This window comes from Barbatula barbatula (genome assembly GCF_947034865.1).
Source record: "Barbatula barbatula genome assembly, chromosome: 1".
Lineage (NCBI taxonomy): Eukaryota > Metazoa > Chordata > Actinopteri > Cypriniformes > Nemacheilidae > Barbatula > Barbatula barbatula.
The window spans coordinates 11,733,887-11,752,958 of record NC_136766.1 but is presented as its reverse complement, the minus strand read 5'-3'; the positions used below and the strand labels follow the sequence as shown (position 1 = coordinate 11,752,958).

Sequence of the window (19,072 nt, the reverse complement as noted above, 5' to 3'; positions counted from 1 at the left end):
GAGAGAATGTTATCACACACTCAAACCAAGAGCATGTGCCATTCTGTCACAGTCAGACATCGTGATGGAGTTCACATGGGTGGTTTGTGCCATTAAAGAAACCGTTCACCCATAAATTTAACATCACACCCTCATGGCTCATTTGCACAAATGTTTGACTTCCTTTCTTTAGATGAACACAACTGACGTTTTGTTTCATGTTAAAGAGAATCCATCACTTTGTATACATAAAGTAATAAGCAAAATTATAGAAAACGTTTCATATTTTGTGCATATTGAGCAAAACCCAAATATGGTGACATAACTGCATGCCTCGTGATTGGTTCTTACACATTTTGTGACTAAATAAAATATCATAACTAATGAGATTTAAATTTTAATTTAGCAATCAGATGTACATGTTTTGGATTCAATTTCACGATATATGCTCAAAATATGAATCAATTTCTTTCACACGCCCATCGTTTCACTTCAGAAGGCATTTATAACACATTTTGGTGATATTTGGCGCTAAACCTATTTATTAGACTACCACCCAATGTAAGGTTTGTACCAACGCTGCCCTAAAACAACGGAAGGCTACTGGTGATGACCGAAATCATTTTGCTTGTTTCTATATTAGTTATTCCACCAGTATCTATACATTTTTTATTCTTAAACTTAAAATTTGGAAATCCATGAATAACAAGCTTAAGTTTTACAAGAAAGGCAGAAAAAATTGTGAAGCACTATATTTTTACTCAGATGCCCACTTAAAGTTATGTCCTTAAAAGATAATTTTTGTTTTAAAGGTTGAATGTTATGCTTGATTCATTTCTGACGTCTGAGAAGTTGAATGTGCCATATTAAATTTGGGTATAAAGACTATGTGTGACCCTGCGCCACATAACCAGTCATAAGCAGCACAGGTATTTTTTAGCAATAGTCAAAATTATGCCAAAAATCATTCGAATTTAAGTAAAGTTCCAGGAAGATATTTTGTAAATTTCCTACAGTAAATATATCAAAACTAAATTGTGACTGAATGCAGCAAAATTGTGAATAAAATGTCCGTAAACACGCCTACAAACTTCACTCGCTGCTCCCCGCTCTTTGGGAATTACCCACTCATGTTTGGTATCTATGTAAAGCTCAAAATGTCTGCTTTCGGGGTTTAATCTACTCTCCACAACATCATTACAGCCGTAAGCCAATAGAGAGCTTTAAAACAAACCTGTTTCATAGCAACGGCCTGCTTCAGCGCCTCTTGACGAACAGCTTTAAAGGCGATTTTCTCAATATAAATTTTTTTCGGCACCCTCAGATTCCACATTTTCAAATAGTTTTTCCTCGACCAGAGCTCCCGTTCAAACCACGCGCTCTCAGCAAACAAGTTTTTGACTTGCTCCTAAAATATTTGTGTTTTCTCTTTATTATGACAACTAGAAGGTCTAATAAATGTGTTGATGTATTTGTATATACTTATTTATATATACTTATCTGTATATACTTATTTATATATACTTATTTATATATGCTTAAATATACTTTATTTTTTAAACCGTAACACTTCCCAATAAGGTGCTATTTGTTTTTTTGCTAAATGTATTTGCTAACGCATTAGCTGACATTAACAAACATTGAACAATACTTCTACAGCATTTATTAATCTTAGTTCATGTCAATTTCAGCATTTACTATTACATTTTTTTCAAACATAGTCACTGTAACATTAGTTAATGCATCATGAACTAACATGAATTATTATTTTGAAATTACATCAAAGTATTTTTTATTTTTGGGTGTACTAGTCTATTCCTTTAACTAGTCAAATGAAACTAGTCATTGACTGTCAAGTTCATAGCGCAAACCACCCATATGAAAGCCATTCTCATTTACTAAACAAGTCTACAGCATCTATGCATCTCTGCGTATCAGCTGAGAAAGCACTGTGGGGTGAGTGTCATGTGTTTGTGGCTTCTCATCGTGACTGATCCGTGGCCTTTCCATCAGACTGCATCAGTCCTGAAGATGGAAAAACGTTCTTTGTTGTAGTTCTGAGGTTTTGACATCACTGGCAGTCTTATCATCCCGAACGTCTCCCCGCCATGTAATTAATTGTCCCTCTTTTGTTTTGTAGTTTTGAATGTTGCCTGAATGTTGCCTTGTTTTAAAATAATGAAGATGAATTAGTCCTTTGTTTTCTCTGAAGGAAAAACTTTCGCTGCCTCTCCAAGCACAAGTAATTTGTGTTTCCCATCTGAACAAAGACACATTTTCCTCCTGCTGGTTTCAGTTTTTTTCCGATTCCTTTCCTTCTTTCGTCATGTTGTCAACATCTTCCCTTTCCTCTTCCACACTAATTGTCACTATAGCCACTTTCCTTCTTTTTCCAGTATAATTTGATCAAATTAGTGGCTTTTTACTGCTGCCGGAGACGTCTCGGTGGAGATGTTGCCGGAGACGTGTCGGTGGAGATATCTCACTAACACTGCTGATAGCTCTGCTCGTTGCTTTCTTTGAACTCTAGCGGAATTCACACACACCCCAAAATGCACGCCTCTGCTGGAAGGTTCGCTGACACCATTTCGCACTTGTGGTTTTTCTTGTTTCACCAAAATTGCTTATTTTCTAATCTGCATAAATTTCCACTTTTGATAGTTGTAGTGAAGTCTAACAGGAACTTCCAGACACATAATCATCTGAATTATTTGCTAATCTAAAAACATTTGGTGTCACAAACAGTTTCACTTGTCCCAAAATACTTTTCTTCCTGAAATCTAATTCAGGCCCTCCCTGATCCCCGTTTAAGTATTATTCTGTGATCATAAAAATTAATTTGAATATTTCCATCTTTGCATAATTTATAAAAGGAATATCCTGCGTAATAATATTTCAGTGTCTTCTAAACAAATCACCCATCGCCATTGACACTAGCAGCCCTTTCACAAAGCATGCAGGACACGGCTTGCACTTCGAGGACAACTTGTCAAATCGGACTTCTTTGCCATCATACTCTAACTGACAGTCTAGACCCCACATTATGTGTGGATCAGCTGGGAGGGATTTGTGAGCCATTTGTGATGTTCATCGGGGTGAGATTATGACCAAGCACTCATAAGGATCAGAATTATTGCTCATTTAAAACATTTCAGTGCATTGGTTGCAAACTGGTCCACAAATGCATCTCTTTAAAGGAAGTTACTCCTGAAACCAATACTGAAAGTACATTTTACTCAAATCAGTTCTCTTTGGAGAAGATCAATCATTGACATTTAAATCATGTTCCTGCCTGATCAGTGAGCCTTTAACTCTTGTCCCCTTTACCATCTTCCAGATCCCATTCATTCTTATCTCCCAGTCGGTATATGTGGAATGCAGGGTATCTCATTGTCAGTTCTTCTGCCATCAGAAGGCTATTGTTGGCCATGTGAGCTATATGTGTGATTGCATCCGTCTAATGGTGAAAATTACACCATTGGCTGAAACACTCCTCTATATCGGTTGGATGTGTTCCTCTACTAGCATAACCAGCAAATGTTTGGGTTCGATTCCTAGGGAACACGAATAGACATAAAAAGTGTATGGTCATGAATGCACTGAGAGAAGAAAAATGGATGAAAGCTGCTGCCAAATGCATAGAAATGTAAGTGACGTAATTTATATAGACATTTTTCACTTTAAAACATGAATTGTTGACCACAATAAAATTGAACGACATATTTATCGGTGAAATATTTTCCATTTGTGATTTCAATTATTAGTTAGTTAAAACATTGTTCATCCAGCGACATGAACACATACGAGCGTGAAGTAACCTGACAACATCTAGTGTTAAACATTTATTGGTAACTTTTAAAATGATAAGTGTTTTTCTTCTTCACCTGCCTCTATCCATCATCCATGTGTTGACTGATTGTCATGACTGATGTAATTTACGACCTAATAGAATTTCTGTAAATTTATGCTGACAAAATATCCTATCCATGTGTCAAACTCAAGACCCTATGATAAATGACTGTTGTGAGGAAACCTAGCGTTCAACAGGAACTAAGGAAGAGCGCTCATCATTCTCACCCAGACTGACAGCAGACACTGATGCCTGTGATCATTTACACAGTTAGATATGTACTCTGTGTATGGTAATGGTATAGCTAAAAATGAAAATTCTTCCATAAATTGACAGAGGTCACAAAAGGGCACAAAGCCTGTTGTTGTTTGTTGGGAACCCACGTGACTTTCTTCTGTGGAACACTAAAGAAGGAATGCTGTGCTGGTCTTTCTCTTCCGTCCATTTGCAATGAATGAACTGAAGCTTTTAAGCTTAAAAAAACATACAGAAAAGCACCATTAAAGTACTTTAAAAGAAAACAAAACATGAGGGCTTCATTCCTCACGGACTCTTATGTTAGGCACATCACAGCATTGTGTAGAAAACAAACAGAAAACTAGAGCCAGTGTTTCAATGAAACATTGAAAAGGATTGACTCGAGAATAATTCAGACTTCTTTCATGAACGCATGGATCAAAGTCTAGAGTTTCAGTGAATAATCATTTACATCAAAGTTACTGTATGGGTTCAGAAGACATGAAAGGGTCTGAAATTGTATCGTCCATGGTTTACAGTACTATACTTGGTACTTTCCTTTTTGAACTCGAAAGCTTCAACCCACATCGTTGTTACATAGAAAGAAAACATGAGGGTGTACAATATGTAATGACAGAATTGTCCTTAGTGGAACTACAGTTTCCTTAAGTAACTTTCTGCCAACACCGAAGTCCTGATACAGATGCGCTGACTCAATGACTAATAGCAAGACACACGTATGACATGTCCAGCTATATCATAAATGTCATCCTTTGAGATGCCAACCTTCCAACGCGGACTGATTTATCAACATTTATAAATCAGCATCAATCTAAAGTTGAATTTAGCTCAGTGAAGGCTCAAAGCATTTCGGAGATCTATTGCATGGTCGTACGTCTGAGGCTTCGGCAGGCCACGGCGTGTTCGTCTATCTGTGGAATGTTAATGACATTAATCAATGTTTATAATGTCAGCAGGGTGCAAACTAGCACAAGCTGACATTTACATAAGAGAATATAAATCAGAAATTAAATGTAAATCTGCTGGAGGCCGATGCAGACTCTTGTCAATATGGAGTAATTACTCGGGGACCCTTAAGAGCAGAATATGATTCACTGTGAGGGAGGTCGAAGGTCTGTCTGGTCCGAAAATCTTTGGTTAATAGAAATGATGCTGTTGTGTTGTGTAGACAAGGCTAACTGGAGTTAACAATTCTAAAACGATACAAAATAGTTATATTCAACATAAAAAAAGTCGTCCTTGGAAAATAGGAAACTTTTTTTTCTTCACTTTTGCAGTTAAATCTTCTAGATTTGAGATTGGAATCGTCACAAAATTACGAGAAAATAATAGCTTGTAGACTGACGTGATATCTTGTGACGCTGGAACATAATTACATTTAGTTCCTTTTTTAACATTGATAACTTGATAAGTCCAGCAGTAGAGACTACTTTGTTAGACTGGAACAAGGGATTGGAGAACTTAATCTGCTTTGTGGGTGTTTAAAAGCATCAGAGACAGAGAGAGATGTTATATCCAGCTCAAAGTATATGCACACATACAGTACATCCATTATATAATATACTATGTATGTTTGTGTATGGTGCACTGTGTACTGTGTTTGCTGGTTTCTCTTCAAAGCATTCTCATCAGATGTCTGATACTTGCACATTCTTCGCCCACTTTAATCGTAGCCATCTTCTCTCTTTTGCTGCCTCATTGCTGTCTCAGTCAGCATCAGATCAAAAATAACTCTTAGTCACCCCGTGTGAGACTGTCTCTGTGTGTTTGGTTCTGTCCCTGTTTGTGTCGGTTCGAGTCTGCGTGAGGTGGGAAGTGATCGAATCAGGTGTTATTTTAGCCCCTCCGGGCCGAAGGGGAGTTAATTTTGGATTGTGGGTTGCACCTAGTGACTGGACATAAGTTATTGAACTCATCTTGAGCTTGGAGCAAGGTTCTCCTGCGAGGGTCTGTGTTCATGGCTGACCCTCCATGACCACCTCTGTAATGAAACATTTCATCCTGCAGCTATACAGCCATCTTTAATCAAACGCATTGTAGTTTGGACAGAGATGAAATCGTCGTGTTGTGTGTCACCTTCAAGAGAGCAGACACCAACAAACAGCTTCTTTCGACCTTTGAGAATGACGTCTGTGCTGCAGTATTAACTTCTATTTACAAATCAAAACGAAATGGTGGTTCCGAGTAATTAAAGGGGATAGTTCAACCCAAAATTAAAATTCTGTCTAGGGCTTTTTCGATTAGGAAATTTGGCTGACATTTGTCTATTAAATTATTGTGATGAATTGTCTGTTTAGAGGCAAAGACAATTATAACAATGAAATTAATAAAAGATAGATGCATTTAAAATGTGAAAATTATATAATAACTAGTAACATAGAGTGACCTTAACAGAAAAGACTGTTAAGAAAAAAAAACTGAAATTTGAGGATGATGTCATCTTGCTGTGTAGATGCAGAAAATTTGCATCACTTTAAACACTCATAAACAAAACTCAAATGATGAAGAAATGTCATTCGTAACTGTGAGTTCAGATCAAGGATGGTGGGTGTAAAATGCTGCAGATCACCCTTGTTTTCTAAGGATTTACATGAATTGTGGTTATCTGAAATAATTGCGATTATGTCAAATAACTGTTATGAGACGATTATTTAATAATTGTGATAGCCCCAATTCTGTCTTTATTTACTCACCCTCAAGTTTTTCCAAACCTGTATATTTCTCTTTGCTCTGAACACAAAGAAAAGTGTTTCTGACATTTCTGGGGCACCATTGAATAATAATAAAAAAAAAATTGTTAAACACAAAAGAAGATACCATTTAAAATGTTCCTACTATGGTAGTTAGTTAATGGTGCCCCAGAGCTGTCAGTTCCTTGCATTACTCCTTTCTTTATGTTGAACCGAACAAAGGCAGTTTTGGAACATCTATAGGGTGAGTAATTCATTACAGAATTTTCATTTTTGGGTGGACTATCCCTTTAAATCTGATTCAAGGAAATAACCTGATTATGTAGACATGGAAGCACATATGTAATGTTCCTGTTGGGTGTGAATGCAAATATACAGGAGTATGTTTGGAATGTGAGATGCCGAATTTGAAAGGTTATGTTTTGATAAACAGATGGGCTCTCACACTTCCATCAAGGAAATCAAATAGCACCTTGCTTCAGCACTTCGTTCATGCCATGCACATATATAAAAACACACAAGACATCGAGCCGGCCATTTAAACCCGCGGCAGGCTTCAAATCTTTTGCGTTCCACGTAAGTGATGAGAATCTACAAATGGTCGCTTCCCTCCTCAATGAGACATTTCGCATTCTCCCCTGGAAATTAATGTCTACAGTTTTGGCTTTTCCCACAATTCTGCATTCATAAATGACGGCACTACACATCCAGGCACTACTCATGCAAATTCCCCTGCTCTAAAATGTTGGCGAGACTTGAAAAGTGAATGTGACAGCCAGCCCTCTTATGGGTTTTTTTTCTCAAAAGATTGAAGACGCCAAAGCGGGCAGTGTTTGCCGGCAGTATGCAGCTGTTGGCGGGGATTAAGCTGTGTACAGGAAGGGTATTGACAAACCACCCACACTATGAAGACCAGGCGCTGAGGGAGAGGACCAGGGAGGTAGGAGTCTCTACTCGGCATGTTCGCTTGAAAGAAAATTAAATCCAAGTTTTACCATCTCCAGGCCAAGCAGCTCTCCCGGGACAACAATTGCTTTGCTTGGGTGGATATGCTTTTGTTTAGTTGGTGGTAATGCCAAAACAGGAGTCTGGCGAGGAGGTTTTTTGAGACGCAAGCGGTAATCAATGTGGTATTGGCTGATGGTTGTGCAAGAATCACAAATATACATGTGATCGATTTAATTTACATAAAATATACATGATCAATAGCGGGTTACTTCGGAAAGCTGATTTTGCAACAATGTCTAATGTCTTAAAACCAGAATTTAGAGCGAAAGCTTTTTTTATTCTTTCGCAATCATGCCTAATTATATCAATGAATCTAAATGAAGCAGATCAATAACTCCGTTATAATCAAACTAACAATTAGCAAAACAAACGTTTCTAAAGTAAGAAAAAACTGCTAAAAATACCTTAACAAATCATGTTATGTTCGTAATGAGATTACAAATTGACCATGAGTAAATAGGTCATATATCCTCTTTCTTAATGGCATGTGTGGTGTAATTGAATTCATTATGATTTTTATGGGGTGGTTGGAAGTTCACTCATCAGCAGGCATTTTTTACCAAATTATATAAACTCTATGCCTCTAATGTGGCATGACTTTAATATACTGGTATATAAAATAAATGGGGAAGGAGGTTATCTGTAACAAAATCCTCATTAAGGAGTTTAATGGACACGCACTCAAATCCCCATTGATATCGAGTTAGAATTCTGATGGTTTTATTTCTCTGTCCTATCTGTTGGATGAAGCAGTGACATGATATCTTTGGTTTTATCATAAGCTTAGCCAGTGTGCAACGATCCACACTTTGCAAATAATTTGTGTATAATCATGCTAAAGTGTAAACAGAAATCTACAGATTTATTACATTTCAAACTGTTTCCTGTTTGTGCATTTAGTTCCAGTATAACCTAATAATTGTTTTTTTTATTACTGACTGATTAGTTGTCTCGCCTTATTTATGTTTTACTTTTATTTATTCATTTTAACTGTGGCAGGGTGAAAAAAAGGAAGAGATGCTTCTTTAAAGGACCTTTGATGTAAAGAAAGAAGAATGAAATTACTGTTAATAATAAGGGTGCCTAAAAGGTTCTTTAGTGTGAAATAATTTCATCACTGTCCTTCCAAAACCTCATATGTCCAAGTTGAATGTTTTTCAGGAAATAGAAACAACGCTGTACTTTTTAAATGATTAAATACTTTGTTGACAGCACTTTTTAATGGGTTACATATTTGCAAAACCCAGTGACAACACAAAGCACGACTAATAATAATGATTTATGGCCAAAAAAAAACGAAATATGGAGATACAAGGTTTCAGAAAGACAGCATCCATATTTAAATATGTAAAAGTACTGACCTGTTGTAGGGTACAGATGTGCTCATGTTTGCCAAATGTAAGTTTTTGTAAGATTTTTTTTCGATTCTGTTTTCTGCACATCACAATATGTTTCAGAGAAGCAACATCTGAGCTTGTAAGTTATGAATATTGGATAATTGATTGTACATTATCAGTTATAAAATATTAGTTTAAACGATGTTTAAATGGTACATCACTAGCTGCCTCGAGGTTTCAATAACTTTCGAATTGCCCGTTTCAATATTTTGATCCCGCAACCGATTCCAAGCAGATATTTATCCACCATGTTCGAGCGGCCAATATCTACTGTATCTCACTCTCTTTCTTTGTTCCCTCCAGGTATATCAGATTTATGCCCGTCAGTCTGCTAAAGAGGTTCATAAAGTTCTCAGTTCAGTTGGAGCCGACTACTTTGTGCTGGAAGACAGCATCTGCTACGAGCGCAGGCACAGCCGAGGCTGTAGGCTGAGGGACCTGCTCGACCTGGCAAACGGACATGTAGGTCACACGCAGCCTCTCCAGTTCACAGCCACACATCACACTTGGTCCATTTATATGAACCATATCTGAAAGTTTCTTTCGCAGAAGGAACTCTTGACTTTTTCAAAGCAGCTAAAACACACATCTTTGCCCTTTACTGAATTCTTGATGTGGCAATAAGCAAGTATTATTTCAGTAAGACAGAATTCACAATGTTGATTATTCCTTTTTTTGTCTTTTTCTTTAAATCTCTTTGGCTCTTGGAGGTGTTTTCATTTCTCACATTATAATGGCTGCAACAACTTTGTGTACAGTTGATACTTGAATTTTTCTTTTTGTCACATCATTTTGTTCTCACTCACCCACAGCGTTAAGTCATTAAATACTGCATTTCTCCGTCTCTCAGAATTACATCTCCATTGTTTGCTTTTTCCAGCACGGAATGAGAGTAGGCATCCATCCCGCATGCAGTCTAATCAAGCTTTTGGGTTCAGTAGTTTGATTGTTCTTCTGGAGCTGATTACTATTGTACAGAAGACATGAAACAACAAATCAAATTTCGAACGGATGTTGGTGTATCTTTACACACTCAGCATAAAAATCATCTCCATCACATTCTTATAAAAACTGCGGCTATAAATACAAGCTTGTCAGCGGTTGTCACTCAGACGTCTAAGGTAGTTGCCATGTCTTTAAAAGAGCTCATAGAGGTTTGTCTCCCTTGCTCCTCTGATCCGTATTTTTGCCATGCAATGAAAGAACCTTTCTGCCTTCCTCTTTGATGCAGTCAGATACCTTCAGGCATCCTCCAGCAGTCTGTGTCTGCGCTTCGGTCCCGTAACTTGTTCTGTGTGAATAAGTTATTTTAAATAAGTCACGTTTCAACCCCCTATCTCATCCTAAATATTGATGTTTTTTATGGTTGTTGACTGTAGACAGAATTACAAAAAAAGCAACGTGCACTACCGATGGCCCAGAAAGCAGTTCTGTGTGCGATTTCCTTCTTGATTTTGCTCTGATGTATCTTGTGGGTCCAGATTCTGTCTATCTCAGGGCTCTCAAACGACTCCACAACAGCATCTGAAGGCCTTCCGGTTAATTTAGGAATATTTATCAAAGTAAATGTTTAAAAACCCCTAGGCACAATTTCTCGAACACTCGAAATATAAAGAAGTGGAATGCTTTTAAAAGCAATGTTTTGCTTCTATGACTCTCTCTACACTTCTAAAGGTCTCCTCTGTCTTTTATAATATAGTGCGTCATAGAAAGCTGTTTTAATTTACGCCCATGTGTTTGTGTTACAGATAATGGATGGTTCTGGGGAAAACGACCCGGATCTCGTCCCCGCATCTCACCCTCGGTTTTGTGAGGCCATTAAGACAGACGTGCCTCCGTATTCTGCCCTCTTCACGCGCGTGTTCGGAAACAAGACCTTTCTCATTTACAAGCTCAAGAAAGCCAAGAAGAAAAAGAAGGCAGAGAGTGGTCCGTAGTTCAAACTTGTTCTTGCAGAGCTGTCGCCCAACTGACTGAACAGCCCATCTGGAATGTTCAATGGGTGTGTGATACTAGCAGGTGTGTGTGTGTGTGTGTGTGCATGAGAGATTGGAGAGATGCTTGATTGAGCCAGCGCACGCGCAGTGATTTAGTGTGTGTTTGTGTGTATTAATCATGTTCTGAGCCAGTCTGCCGCAACAGGAGTTTAACATGGAAAGAGTGGAGGGAAATATATTTAGTTCGCACTCTGTCGCGCTCTCTCTCTCTCTCTCACACACAAACATTCAGTAGGACAGATCACTCAATACTAACATATGTTACTTACCCGTATGACTACAGTGAACACATTGTGAATTTTATTTAAAGGGACCGTTGACCCAAAAATGAAAATTCTGTCATGAATTACTAACCCTCAAGTTGTTCTAAACGTGTATACATTTCTTTGTTTGGTTGAACACAAAGAAAGATATTTGGAATATTGTTAGTAACCGAGGTTTCTGGGGCACCGTTGACCACCATAGTAGAAATAATTATTTTATCAAAAAAATGTATATTTGCTTGGGCAAAAAACAGTCTGGGGAACCTTTGACAACCATTTTAATGGTAGTCAATGGTGCCCCAGAACTCCCACTTGCTAACATTCTTCCAAATATCTTTGTGTTCTACAGAACATTTTGTGTATTTTTGTTGGTCAAGAGGTTGCTTACAAACTCTTGGGTTTAATCTTTTTAATGGATTAGCTGATTTACAAAACCGATCTGAATGATTGGTTTACGAACAGACGGATCTGGTTTTCAAGTTCAATTCATTAAGTTAATTATCTGGTTGCAGCAGTTAACGGCTCACTGGAGTGGAAGACTATAAATGAATCGTTACTTAAACGTCTATGCCAAACTATAATATGACGTAGGAGAACTTTACATTTTATTCAAAATGATACAGACAAGAATCCACAGGATATAAAAAAAAATCGACACAACCTCATTCCTCTAACATGTCCAAACCAATGAAGTGAAGAAATGGAGATGGGGAAAAATGGTTGTTAGTAATTGGTTGGCCTGTGTCACCAAAACTGGGCTTTCAAACTGCTGTCTGGCTGCTTTTAATGAGAACACAGTTGCACACGTCCATGCGTAACCCCGGAACTGCTGCTTTTGATCTCAACCTTACTTATGAGTGCTACGAAATTGCCATTCATCTTTATTGTGGGAATAAATGTTCATACCACTGTGGATTATTCTGTTCAATCTCATAATTCGCGTTGGATTATAAATCATGCGCCTGCCACATGTTGTGGTAGAAGAATAACAGTTAAACTAGTTTTTGCCGTGATTTGTAGTTTATATTAGTAATGTGTTGTATATGTGTAGTAAGAAGGTTTGCTTTGGCGTTATAAAGAATTAGGGGTTAGAGATGTAATAATTTAGACAGAAATTCTAGATGAATGGGATGAATGCCGGAGCTGCAACGATTAGCCATTTGGATTCCAGTTTTTGCTTTATGTCTAATCATATGGAGTTTAGTTAAATGGAGATTTTAAACAGTGTCTTTTTTGCACAGGGTAAAACGTTTATTTAATCTATCTTCAAAGAATCGACAGGCCTGTAGTATACAGTATGAAAGTGCCTTGCCATTTTCAAATAAGCTCTGTTGAACTAAAACACTGTCATTGAGCCGTTGGGCTAAAGAGTCATCCATTCAAAAGACCTTCGGAGCGGCTTCAATCTCTACTGAAATGTACCTAGCTTGGATCTTTTCTTTTTTCTTATTCCCTTTTTTTCTTCTGGATGTGGGCTGAATACCTTTGAACAGAGGTGCTCTGGGTTGTGCAAAACTATTTCACATTGCTGTATAGATAAAAAAGAACCGTAGCTAGAGGGCTTGATGACATTCTGTGATTGTATTATAATGAAACGGCTATTGTTAAATTACCTGTCAAACTGTTTATATTTAACTCTTAGCTCTGCACAGTGTCTCTGTCACAACACTTTGTTCCTTAGCAAATGATCATGGAGCGTTTTGACTTAATATGTTGACATTGTTTAACTGTATATGTTCATTCAGTGTTATGTTGCACTAGGTTGTTAATGTGGTATTCATGCATATGAATTCTAGTTAAATGTGTTCATTCGTCCTTAATTGCCATGTGTACGTTCTGTGATTTCAATTTAGTAATAAAACAGATTTGTATGTTGGATACTGCAATGGCTACTTACAATTAATTTAGTCATGTAAACTCAAATCACAAAAGGATTTTTATAACTAGAGGTCAAAGTTTTTAACCTGCTCTCATTCTAAATTAGTGTCAGCTAATTACAGATTAGTTTAAATAAGCCATTAACTCATCAAGAGACCAGATATTTACAGATGAAACAAAAAAGCGGTCTCTCTTTGAATAAAACAGCATTGCTAAAGCATCACTGAAGCCATTAAAACGAACTCCATTTATTGAGAAAGGGAAAAGAAAAGCATTTTAAAGAATGCAAATACAAAATGGCAAGTTACAACTAAAAGACTAAATACTCCATGAAAAAACAAAGCTTTAAACGGAAAAAGCATTAGAATAGATCCCTTTATATTTGTACAAAAAGCAGTTACGTCTTTGATGTGCACAAATGAGGTAAAAACATTGTTTCACAAAATATAATATTGGATGTTCACCACACAAATAAACAGGTGGCCTTGGTTCAAAATCAAAGTGGAAATTGGTCTTGTGAGATAAGAAATTCTGTGATTCACAGACAAACCCCATTGTTTTTCTTTCAAGAACTTTCTCATATTGTATCCTCTCCAATCCCCTCACAAGGATGATTCCAATACCATTGGCTTCTAACCTATAAAATAGCGAGCATTGCACTCCCGGCTACAGCTCTAACTTTACCTTTAAAATCTTTTTTATACTCTTGTTGCTGCCTTGGGAAAAATTGGCACTTTTGCGATCCGTAATACGATTGACGACTTCTCCATCCAGTTTTCCGACTCCCATGATCCTTTGGTTCACAGCATGACAGTGAACAATCAGTTCACATTAGGATTAGCACTCTGATGTCTTTTTACACACTCCTACTCTTTACTCTCCACAGCCAGCCTGTCATGCTCCACATACGGCATCCTTCCTTTAAAAAAATATTAAATAAATAAAAGAAAAGCAAGAAACATTGCCTGAAAATGCATAAAATACAAGGTTGGCATTTGAGGCCTCGTGGGGGGAGAGGCTACATGACTTTTAGTTATTCCATTTGCAGTGGCAAAGCGGTGCGTAGAAGCTTTTCTTGCCTTCTCTTTACCCCATGCAGCTCACTGCACGCCTTCAGAAGATGCATGTTACACGTGAGGTTCTGCGACCACCCTTAGCGCGACAAGCCGCACATCTCTTTTGGTCTAAACTCACCTGGTGCAGAGGCCCGTCTTCACTGCAGCTGTGATTATTGCAATGTGTATGAGGGATTCTGGGTTATTTATAGTGGGAGAAGAAACGATGATACGGTTGGGTAAGCTGGTTTGGTTAATAACATGATACTTTTGAAAAGAAGCAAACTAGAGTGAAACCCCCACCCACCATATAAGCTCATTGCAGTGCTGTAAGCTTTATCTCCTACAGCGCTCAATATCACGTTTGAGTCCATCACACAGAACACCACGCGCATTCTTTCATTTATCTCATTGGTCTCTAAATCTGTTGCACAAGAGCCAATAGTTTTATAGTTTTCAACTACAGGAAACTTCCATCCTCATGTCAGCCGCTCAACCTTGTCCCCCTGCCTCCACCATCTTAAGATACATTTGTATTCCAGCTGTTCCTTTACTCCTTTTAGACTGGAAAGACAGGACACAATTTGTATGCCCAAGGAACGTCTCTTAAAATGCCAAACAATAAAACTGCATTCCGTTTCATTTTCTTGAATGTTTCCCACACATCTTCAGTTTTATTGGTCTTTTTCCCCACAGACGGCCTCTTTCATCCTCGTTTCCAAGAGAATAGATTTTATGCAGAGGATTGAGCAAGAAAAAAATCAACACTATCCGAATATGAAGTGATGATTGATGAACACAAATGGCCACTCTGACAAAACAAGCAGCAAACTGATTTCACAAACCGGCCAATGATGGCAGAGAGAAAAACCCTCCCGGTCACGTCGCTTTATTTTTTCTTTCCATCTTTCCTTTATTTAAGAACACACGGACCAAACAGACATATAGAGCGGGATATCAGCAAAGTTCAGAGCGAAGCACGTCCGAGGCATTTCGCCCATTGTCGGTCACAAAGACAACGAATGGTTTCGCTGAAATCATTGTCAGCCGCAAGTCACTGTAATAAAGACGCCCATGCTGGGCTAAGAAATTGCCAAGACCATGCCTCGTTTCTTGGATTGGCACTTCCAATTTGCTGCTCATTGAGCGTCCCAGATGTCATCTGGCTCGGTACGCAGGGGGAGCATTTCTTGTAAAGTATCGCAACCAGAGAAAGCCAAAAAGCAGGCCCTTTCACATTAAGAAACATCCCTCTGGTTCTCTCGAAATGTCTGTAGTGAACTCCCTCCTCCCCTCCAATTGCAGGAACTCTTCCTCAGAGGTCGCTGCCCTCCGCCCGCTCATACAGGGCTTTCAGTTTCTCGAAGCGCGGCCCCCACTCTTTCAGACACTCGTGACCTGCTGTTCCCTCTTCCAGCCCAGCGGAGCTGAAGGAACTCAGCGACCCGGCCAGTGAGCCTCCCCCCTCTGTGGAGAAGACCTGCAGGGAGTCAAAGGGTGCCGTCTCTGGGTGCTGGTCGGCATCACGGATAATTTCACACAGGTAGCGGGCCAGGTCCTGGCTGGAGAAGGACAGGCTTTTGCGGGCCAGCTGAGCCGCTTGGCTGGTATTTGCCATCTGGCCTTGAGCCGGCGACCGGGAGGGGGGTACGTCCCGGCGGACGGTGGTGTTGCTGGAGGAGATGGAGGTGGAGGCGGTGGTGCATGCTCTGGAGGGGGGGTCAGGCTGGCAGAAGTGTTGCTGCTGCTGGGAAGGTGGGTGGTGATGGATGGCTCGGGACCGACTGTACTGCACCGACTGGGCTGGACTGGGCTGCAAAGACTTTTGGAGTTCTGCCATGTCATATGCATTCTGAAAGAGAGGGATGAGAATGAGACGTAGGCAGCGGTGACAAATAACAAGATCATTAGCATTGCATTAGGTGCCATTACATCGGGGGATCGTAATGCTGGTGGCGTAATAACAACTGCAGCATCTGTCACAAAAAGTAGCAACCATTGATCCCGGACTAAGAAGACAGAAGTCGCAGACAAAATAAGCAGCTTGTCTGTAGATTTTCATCACCTCACTTAATACTCCCTCAATTGTTAATGGAATTCATCTGAATTGGGGCTGTTAATGCTGTGCTTCCTGATTAACACCTTTGTGTGCGTCTTCCTGCACCTGAGAGGAAGAATCCTGACAGATGCGGTGAAGAGGCATTACACACTCAAGACGACACCAATCCCACAAGCCCCTTCTCCCATAGAATGTCAACATTAATCCTATTCCACCGAGGCAGATTCCCCTCGGTGTGGTACTCGGGGGAAGAAAAAAAGCCTCCTGAGGGAGGGAAGGAAGAGGGAGAGAGAGGTGCGTGGGTGTCACGGTTGTGGGAGTAATTGATTACATGATGAGAGCGATTGTAAAGCGAGAGAGTGTAAAAGCCTCATCAGATGGAGAGGATCGGAGCACCACTATGCATCTGATAATCATGTAACAGGATTTTCCACACAGCAGATATGAGTAGGAGAGATCCTGCAACACATCCACACCCACGTGCTTCACATCACAGCAACAGCCCGTACTGTAAATCAAACACCCGGCACCTCGCCATTCTCGTACGGTTTTGTTGGGAGAAGTCGCATCTCAAGATGTTCTTTGAGAAGTTGTCACACTTTCTTCAAGCTCTCTGCGCTCAGTGAAGCCACTTGTCATCAACATCAGAGGGCATTTTTAAATGTAAGAGGCAAACTGACACGGGCGCTTCTTCACCACGGGATGTCATGCCAACCTGTAGCAAGCTGTCATAGTAACTTTGAGCATCTGTCATTGTGAGACTTCTGAGATGGTCACACATTCTTTGACTTGTGTTACATGCTTGGATGGATCTTTTTAGAATCAATTTTAGGGTGGGTTGAAACAAGTCATGTACTCACCTGGTCTTCCTCTCCGCCGCCCTCCTCGTCGTAGTTGAGAACATTCTCTCGTATGTCCTCCCAGCCGTCATGGTGAGCAGACACGTGATACACCCCCTCCTTCAACCCTTTATAGCTCCGCCAGCGCGTGTACAGGAAAATCCCCAACAGCAGCACTGTGAACACACAGGAAGTAGTTTAAAAATTACTTTTAGCAACGCTCGAGTTTCGCTGGAGCACTTTACTAAGATTCTATTTGAATTTGTATACGTTTTAAATACTGTCAAACATCAAAAGATTAGGATTACTTGATTTAAATGCATAATTTTTTGTGATCTTAAAAATAATTTGATCTAAAGGCATTTCCTAAATATTTGGAATTGTTTAGTAGACAAAAATATAAACGTGAAAACAAAAAAATGTGCTTTATTAGAAAACAAAAAAATCATAAAATTTAAGTAAAATGGATGATTTGGATTAAATAATGAGGAAAAGGCAGCCAATAAGAGCCCAGCAAAGACGGGAACTGGTTTAATACTACTGTGATTTTCGAATGATTTAAAAGCATCTCAGGGTGAGACCTCCAGAAACTGGCAGATAAAATGTCAATTCTACAAATTTAATACAAATGGTAGTGTGAAGACACTAAAATATAACAGCTTTATATATTTTTTAAATTGTTTATAACAAAATAATAATTACAGAATTTTCATTTCAAAGGTAAACTATTCCTTTAATATTTGTAAGTGGTGCGTGTTGAAATATCAGAGATTTAACCAAGTTTTAACAAAACATATGTTCAAAATGTATTTAAAGAGGAAAAAAACTATTTTACAACAACAAATAAAATGGTAATGTGAGCCTTGCTGATGTGACATGTGTTAACATTCTGTACACACCATGTACTAAAGAAAACATTTCATAATTTGTGTCAACTCTAACTTCTAAAAGAAGATTACCTGTCATGTTTCTCTAGAATTTCCATCATTTTTTTTTCTCTCCTTATGCGAATAAGAAACATCTTTTGGGTTAAGCCGACAAATAAAATAATAAACATATCAACAATGTATGTTCTTGTTGTTGTGACAACTTGACTTTTACAGAGACTGACCTCATTACGTACACATCTGCCAGTGTTTGTTTATACATGTATTGAAAAACAGCAAAATCATTCCATTACAATACAGACAAAATATTTCTAATGAAAAATAATGCGACATACAATTTCATGCCGATACGTACAGGCAGTCAAATTGTGTTTACCGCTGGACTGGATCATTATACACAATAAAATAAATAAGTAAACAGATTCTGATGGATTTTATCCCCTAACCAGGGTTTATCACACTTACAGCACCGTTGTGTGCTTTCTGTCAGAGTTGTACCCCCACAGTCTAAGACTTTGAAAACCTCCACACTACTACATTTACAAGAACACTGAAACTGAGCGCAGATCAGGGTGAACTACTTTTAAGTGAGCTTTACTGTAGGAATGAAGGCACATTGCCCGGAGCATCCCTCTGATAATGTTTCTCCAGCACTCAGGTGCTGTGATGTCAGCATGATGACTTGCTAGAGATGGCCCTGATTTGCCACAAATACATAATTTTATTGAACGACGGGGCTTGTGTCAAGTATAGCTTGCTGAATCAATCCTGGTTGGCACCACTCTGACCTTTAGAGTATATTATCTTGCTATCGAATGCCCAATACACTTCAATCTGCCAGCACTCAATTCTCTCGCTCTCTCCAGCTCTCTCTCTACATCTGATGTTTTTTATTTAGATATCTTTATCATT

At 38.9% G+C, this 19,072-nt stretch overlaps 2 protein-coding genes across 3 annotated transcripts in view; one reads left to right on the top strand and one right to left on the bottom strand.

Annotated features, from left to right (window-relative positions):
• Positions 1-13,326, top strand: part of dpy19l3 (dpy-19 like C-mannosyltransferase 3) — a gene marked incomplete at its 5' end in the record, with an annotated part of 30,653 nt that extends 17,327 nt beyond the window's left edge. For both annotated transcript variants that reach the window (XM_079451427.1, XM_079451426.1), the window contains 3 exons: positions 7,585-7,717; positions 9,486-9,644; positions 10,931-13,326. In XM_079451427.1, coding sequence (XP_079307553.1) covers positions 7,585-7,717; positions 9,486-9,644; positions 10,931-11,119 — 481 coding nt within the window. In that variant the 3' untranslated portion in view covers positions 11,120-13,326. The remainder of the gene's footprint in view (positions 1-7,584; positions 7,718-9,485; positions 9,645-10,930) is intronic.
• Positions 13,327-13,551: 225 nt separating this feature from the next.
• Positions 13,552-19,072, bottom strand: part of LOC306900317 (neural-cadherin) — a 182,499-nt gene continuing 176,978 nt past the window's right edge. Inside the window, exons 32-33 of the mRNA XM_079467146.1 lie at positions 17,295-17,449; positions 13,552-16,227 (exon numbers count right to left, since the gene is read on the bottom strand). Coding sequence (XP_079323272.1) covers positions 15,691-16,227; positions 17,295-17,449 — 692 coding nt within the window. The 3' untranslated portion in view covers positions 13,552-15,690. The remainder of the gene's footprint in view (positions 16,228-17,294; positions 17,450-19,072) is intronic.